Source organism: Pipistrellus kuhlii, unplaced genomic scaffold (assembly GCF_014108245.1).
Source record: "Pipistrellus kuhlii isolate mPipKuh1 unplaced genomic scaffold, mPipKuh1.p scaffold_m20_p_5, whole genome shotgun sequence".
Classification (NCBI taxonomy): domain Eukaryota; kingdom Metazoa; phylum Chordata; class Mammalia; order Chiroptera; family Vespertilionidae; genus Pipistrellus; species Pipistrellus kuhlii.
In genome coordinates this window covers 37,224,755-37,231,894 of record NW_023425551.1, presented here as the reverse complement: position 1 = coordinate 37,231,894, position 7,140 = coordinate 37,224,755, and the positions used below count along the sequence as shown (strand labels likewise).

General features: G+C 45.8%; 1 protein-coding gene across 2 annotated transcripts; it reads left to right on the top strand.

Moving 5' to 3' along the window:
• The first annotated feature begins 121 nt into the window (after nucleotides 1-121).
• TSTD3 (thiosulfate sulfurtransferase like domain containing 3) lies at nucleotides 122-4,965 on the top strand. Of its 2 annotated transcripts, none has more exons than XM_036414068.2 (4): nucleotides 122-244; nucleotides 4,100-4,273; nucleotides 4,365-4,524; nucleotides 4,806-4,965. In XM_036414068.2, the coding sequence occupies exons 1-4, from the start codon at nucleotides 166-168 to the stop codon at nucleotides 4,876-4,878; spliced, it is 486 nt and encodes a 161-aa protein (XP_036269961.1). In that variant the 5' UTR covers nucleotides 122-165; the 3' UTR covers nucleotides 4,879-4,965. The 2 variants fall into 2 exon arrangements, with proteins under 2 accessions (XP_036269961.1, XP_036269962.1); XM_036414069.2 differs by lacking the exon at nucleotides 122-244 and adding an exon at nucleotides 1,044-1,191.
• The last annotated feature ends 2,175 nt before the right edge of the window (nucleotides 4,966-7,140 follow it).

The following is a 7,140-nucleotide window of genomic DNA, read 5'->3' as shown; positions in this document are numbered from 1 at the left end:
GGGGGAGGGGGGGGGGGGGGGGGGGGGGGGGGGGGGGGGGGGGAGAGGGGGGGGGGGAAGGGGGGGACAGGACGGGAGGAGGAGGAAAAGAGAGAGATGAGGTGCGGGGTGCGGGGGGAGGAAGTGGTCAGCAATCCCCGCCGCCGCTGGCCGCGAGGTCCGCGGATGGCCACCTGCCGAGGAGGCCTGCTGCTCCGGGGAGCGCGCCGCGCGGCCTTCGGGCCCGCGGAGCCCGCGCTGTGGGGTGAGCCAGGCGGCCGGTGCGGGGGAGGAGCGCGGGACCCGGGTGCCAGGGAAGGGAGGGGCCGGGAAGGGAAAGTATGGGACGGGCAGGGGCCTCGCTTCTTTATACTTCCCTGGAAAGGGACACGGGTAACTGGCACCTGGGGCTCCGGTTCTTGTTCTGCAGGTCCCGGGTTTGGGGCCGGGCTGCCCCGGGGGACGCAGGGGGAGGAGGAGACCTTGCTCCGGGAGCTCCGTGGGAGGCATTGGTAAACACGCCGGTGCCTGTGATAAAGGGAATTCGCCCGCGAGTTCCCTTGTGACCCGCTGGAGAGCAGCGCTGACAGCTAGGTGAACGTTCACCTGGAGGCACAGCAAGTCAGAGCCAGGAAAGCACCACCCTGATTTCACAGATGGCCAAGGAGAAGGCAGGGCAAAGGCAGTGAGTGGTGTTAGGTCTGGAACCCAGAGCAAGCCTCCATTCCTTCTCTCTGCTTTCTATGCTGCCTCTCCTTTGGCAACAACTGTTACTGGTGCACGCGGGTACCGGGGCGGGCATGCACTGACCCCTCCCCTCCTCCTCCTCTCCTCCCCTCCCCTGCTCCTCTCCTCCCCTCCCCTCCTCCTCCTCTCCTCCCCTCCCCTGCTCCTCTCCTCCCCTCCCCTCCTCCTCCTCCTATTCCCCCCCTCCCCCCCCAATATTCCATTTTAACTGTTGGGACATCCTTCAGTTTACGATGTGTTGTTTTGTACCCCTATGGAGGTTCTTTATAGTTTGTTTTTATCTTTGTTCAACAATTTATTGAGCACCTTTCCAGCCAGGCCTCCTGGGGATACAGCCTCTGCAGTTCTCTACCATTTGGGGATAGACAGACACAGGTACACAGTCAACACACACAGCCCGGTCTAGCTAGACTGCAATGGAAAGCACAACTGACTCTGCCAGAGTTGGGGAAAGTTCGAGAAAAGGTGCCTTTTCATTTAAAAATTCTAGTAGTAATACATGATTATAGTTTGATTATGTTAAAACCATAAAGCACAGCATACGTCTCCTTTATACAACCTCCTCATCTCACTCTCCTCCCCAGATATGGTTTGTTATCAATCTTTCTAAACGGTTTTCTATGAGTATACATAAATATACACATAAAATACTACATATATGCCTGGCCAGCATGGCTCAGTGGTTAAGGATAATAAGTTTTGATGTAATGATGTTTTACTATTTATTACTTTTTTGGCAAAAAAAAATGTTTTAATCTTATATTTATAGAAATTCTACAGTACTTAGATTGTATCTTGGAAATAGTATAACTTGTTTATTGTATAAACAATATAAATCAGGAACTTAGGCTAAAAAAAATAGAACTTAAAAAGATTGAGAATCATTAGCTCAAATAGCTAGGCAAGCGGCATAAAACCACATACACACTCCTGCTCTTCTTTGCTCAAGCTCTGCTTCACAGAAGGCTTCTATGTTTATGTGTTCTGTATATAAACCAATGAGGAGAAAGTACTGAGTTTTTCTCTCCGTTTTTAAAGCTAGGGTTTCTTGGCATATGAACTTTCAAAATCATTTCCTGGGGTACTGACATCACCCATTTCTAGTAGTCCACAAGTAATAGCTACAGTACCAGAATTTGCTAAGACACATGTTGGAAAGTCAGGTGATCCTACCCTTCACAACCATCTAAGTTCAGAGAAGACCAATGTTGGAAGAACAGGAACGATGAGCTAGAAAAGCAGGGGCGGTGAGTGGGCTCTCTCCTATGAAGATCAGATCATCAGATCAAAACACTCACCCCCATCCTTGCCTTCACTGACCTGTGGATATTTCACAGTAGACATCAGGGTGAAGATGCTGGTTGTTAGGACAGGGCTGATGCCTGACAGGTAGGATTTTATTTTCTGCTCTTTTTTAATAGTGACAATTCCCTAATTTTAAAAAATGTTTATTCAATTTATCTAATCTGAAAAACCCCCAACACATTCCACCTATTTTTCTTCTCCTTACCCCGCCCCCCCCCCCCAACCCCATCCTCAGCCCACAGCTGGCAACCAACAAACTGTATCTACGAGCTTGTTTATATGTATATTAGAGGCCTGGTGCTCAAAACTCATGCATGGTGTGTGTGTGTCTCAGCCCAGCCTACACCCTCTCCAATCTGGAACATCCCTCTCACAATCCAGGACTGCTGGCTCCCAACTGCTCGCCTGCCTGGTTGCCCCTAACTGCTTCTGCTTGCCAGCCCAATCACTCCCTAACCTGCTGGTCCGATTGTCCCTAACTGCCCTCCCCTACCAGCCTGGTTGCCCCTAACTATACTCCTCTGCTGGCCTGGTCACCCCTAACTGCCTTCCCCTGCAGGCCTGATTATATACAACTGCCCTCTCTTTCAGGCCATCTTGTGTCCACATGGGGGCAGCCATCTTTGTGTTGGAGTGATGGTCAATTTGCATATTACTCTTTTATTAGATAGGATTATTCCACATATAAGACACATTATACAGTATTTGTATTTCTCTTTCTGGCTTATTTCACTTAGTGTAGTCTTTGAGGTCCATCCATGTTACATATGGCAAGATTTCATTCTTTTTTATGGCCGGGTAATATTCCATTACATATATACGTGTGTGTGTGTGTGTGTGTGTGTGTGTGTGTGTGTGTGTGTGTGTGTATCAATTTCTTTATTTGTTTATCTATTCATTTATCTGTTGATGGGCACTTAGATTATCTTGGCTATTGTAAATGCTGCAGTGAATATGCAGGTGCATATATCTTTGAAGTGCTATCTTTGTATTGGTTTTTTTTTTGGATGAATACCCAGAAATGGAATTGCTGAATATAGTGGAAGAAACAATCACCTCTCCCAGCTTGAAGGAGTGGCCTCTTCATTCTGTCTTGTCATTCAGCACAGCCTCAGCTATTGGTTGGCTCTCAAACCTTTGTGCTTGTCCAAGCAGCCAAGTACATCTTTAATAGCTCCCCGTAGTTGAACATATGCCAAGACCTGTCAGTGTCCCAAAAGGGTGGATCTCCGGCTGACTGGATGCCATAGCCTCAGGCATCAGCTTTGTATGCAGATGCACACAGTCAGGTGGGACTGAATAAGTAAGCCCCTCTGGCCACCAGAGCCCAGCACAAGAAGTCAGGGCTTGTATATTTTTATATAGCTGGAGGGTAGCGTAATTGGGGCAGTGGAGGAATGAGGATAAGGTTTGAAAAAGTATGCTGCAACAGTTATTACTGGGTGTTTGCCTAATGATGAATTTGTTTCCATCATTCCTTCTACATTTATCAATTGAAGGAATCCCTTCTCCCCACTTATTTATTCAATTACTATATCCTTATATCAGTATGGACTGATAGAATTTATTTTTTATTTTGTCTTATGGGTTATTTATCCATTACCTTATTAGGCTGCCAATCATTTAACAGAAGACAGAAACAGTACCATTAAGTACTTACAAGTGCTTTCAAATGTAAAGTCCCCATATCTACCGTGACTTATTTTAATTTATAAGGAGAAATGGTATTAAAATTTTAATATTGTAACTTAGATCAGGGTAAGATTTACATATTATTCACACAATTCAGTTGCCAAATGCTTTGTGTATTTACAAGTCCTCCCTACCCCCACCCCAACTAAGGGGCTTGGAGGGAGTAGAATATGAAGCTGGCACAAGGCTAGCAATTAAGGTAAGAGCTCTATCTTCCTGCTCAGTCAGTCTGTGTGCAAAGTACATCTACTAAATATAGTTTAGTAAAGTCAAAAGATCGAGTAGAGTTAACTGACTGGAACCAGGGGGAAAATTCCTTCAGATACTAGTAAGTGATACCATTTTGAAGGCACCTATATTATTTTATTCTTTCCAGGTTTGAACTCAATAAAAGGAAACTGTCACAATTTTTGTACTGCTGTTCATAAAGATGTAACTTATGAGGAACTGAAAAACCTCTTGAATTCCAAGAAAATTATGTTAATTGATGTTAGAAACGCATCGGAAATCCTTGAAAATGGAAAAATCCCTGGGTCAATCAATATACCATGTAAGTGACACGTATCTTAATCTGATTAATTTTTAAAAAATAGATATTCAGCCAATTTACTGTAGATAAAATTTGAGATTCTTTCTTTCAGTGAAGGAGGTAGGTGAAGCTCTACAAATGAACCCAGAAGACTTCAGGGAGAAGTATAATGAAATAAAGCCATCCAAATCTGATCATCTAATGTTTTCCTGTGGAGCTGGAATGAGAAGCAAGAAGGCTCTGGACATAGCATTATCTTTGGGCTTTACCAAGTATGTAGATGAAGGTTAACAATGGATTCAAGAATATATACTGTAATGTTTCATATGTATTATGTTATTGGTCTACTGAATTTCTTTAGTAATGTCAGAATAGCAAGAGGAAGAGCCTCTATCTTTTCATAATGCTCAAAAGCAACACAATCTTTTAAATAGGCTTAAAGTCTAAACAGTATGGTGAATAGCCATCGAATCTCTCAATCTCTAGTTTCCATCAACCTTGTTTTATGAAGCAGGAAAAAATGTTTACAGCACTAATTGATGTATGTTTTTAGGTCTCAAAACTATGCTGGAGGATGGAAGGAATGGTCTACCTATGAACATACAGAGAAGAAACAAGGAAACTGACGTTTGGAATACAAGCCGGCTCTTGCCTTATGTACATGCAGCCTACACTCATGGAATGAGCAAAAGAATAAAAATCTAACTCTGGCACCACTGGCTAATAGGAAGGGGATTTTGTATAAGTCAATTAATTGTTGAATCTTTTTCTCAACTGTAAATTGAGAATACCACTTCCCACCCTGGCCTGGTAACTCAGTTGATTATTGCATTGTCCCATATGCCAAGGTTGTGGATTTGATCCCTGGTCAGGGCACATACAAGAATCAATCAATGAATGCATAAATAAGTGGAACAAACTGATGTTTCGCTCTTTCTACAAAAAATAAAAATAAAAAATAAAAAAGAGACTACTACTTCCCCCTGCCTACTTGCACAGGCTATTGAGGATTGGGATACTATTAGTGACTTGCCATGGAAATATAAGGGTTGGGACTCCAGGAATTAAATTTTAAATAGGTTACTAGAGTTCAGTAGTATTTCAGAAAACCAAATTACTATTTGGATTTTCTAATCATGTGTATATGTGTTAGTATACCAATTAGAGGTTATACATTAGACCAGACTAATAAACAGATGGCCTTAAAGTACCAAGAATCTGGAATCCTCATTAAGTAGTTGAAATAATAAACAATGGAAACATATTAACAGCATCCAAACACTTATGGCAGTGTTGTGAATAGCATGGTAGTGATAAAATTTTCAATTTAAAAATAGGAATCAAAGTCAGAACAGTGGTTGCTTCTATTGAGGAAAGGAGAGTAACTAGAAAGGAGGGAAATTTCTAGGGTAATAGAAATGTCATATCTTGATGTGTTGGCACATACATTACCAAGACACATTGAAGTGGACACTTGAAAATATACATTTTCTGTATCATTAAAAAATACATATATACTAGTGACCCGGTGCATGAAATTTGTGCAGGAGGGCCGGGGGTGGGGTCGTGTTCCTCAGCCCGGTCTGCACCCTCTCCAATCAAGGACCCCTTGAAGAATATCCTACTGCAAAATTACAGGGATTGGGCCTAAAACGGCAATAGGACATCCCTCTCACAATCCGGGACTGCTGGCTCCAGCTGCTTATCTGGCTGCCTGCCAGCCCCCCAAATGCCCCCCTGACCCCCTTTACCCCCCACCCCCGCTGATCTGCTCACCCCCACCTCTCCTCCCCACAGGCCTGCTTGCCCCCAACTGCTCCCTGCTGGCCTGCTCACGACAAACTGCCCGCTCCTGCTGTCCTGATCACCTCCAACTGATCCCCACTGATGGCCTGCTCATCCCCAACTGGCCCCCCTCCAAGTCTGCTTATCCCCAATGGCCCACCCCCTACCAGACTGACTGATCACCCACAACTGCCATCCCATTCTGGTCCCATTCTGGCCTGATCACCACCCCCCCATTCTGAGCACCTTCTTGAGCAGAGGCCAGGGCCAGCTGGAAGCAAGTATCTGGGATTTATATTCTGCAATTGAAACTTTGTAGCCTTGAGTGGAAGCCAGAGACATCAGGGCAGGCTGGAAGCTTGGCTTCCTCCATCGCTGGGGACAACCCAAGCCTCTTGCTCACTTCAGCTCCGTGGCCACCGCCATCTTGGTTGGATCAATTTGCATACTTGCGCCTTATTGGCTGGTGGACATGGATTGTGGGCGTGGCAGAGGTATGGTTAATTTGCATGTTTCTTTTATTAGTGTAGATACTATCTAATAAAAGTATAATATGCAAATTGACCATCACTCCAACACAACAAAGATGGCTGCACCCATGTGGACACAAGATGGCCACCACAAAGATGGCCAGCAGGGGAGGGCAGTTGGGAGGGACCAGACCTGCAGGGGAGGGCAGTTTGGGGGAACTAGGCCTGCAAGGGAGGGTAGTTGGGTGCGATCAAGCCTGCAGGGGAGAGCAGTTAGGGGGGACCAGGCCAGCAGAGGAGGGAAGTTGGGGGCGACCGGGCTGCAGGGAAGGGCAGTTGGGGGAGACCCAGGCTTGCAGGGGAGGAGTTAGGAGTGACCAGGCCAGCAGGGGAGGACAGTTAGGGGCAATCAGGCTGGCAGGGGAGTGGTTAGGGGGTGATCAGGCTGGCAGGCAAAAGCAGTTAGGGGCAATCAGGAAGGCAGGCAGGTGAGCAGTTGGGAGCCAGCAGTCCTGGATTGTGGGAAGCATGTCCGACTGCCTGTTTAGACCAGATCCTACTTGGATCGGGCCTAAACGGGCAGTTAGACTTCTGTCAAGGGGTCCCTGATTGGAAAGGTGCAGGCTGGGCTGA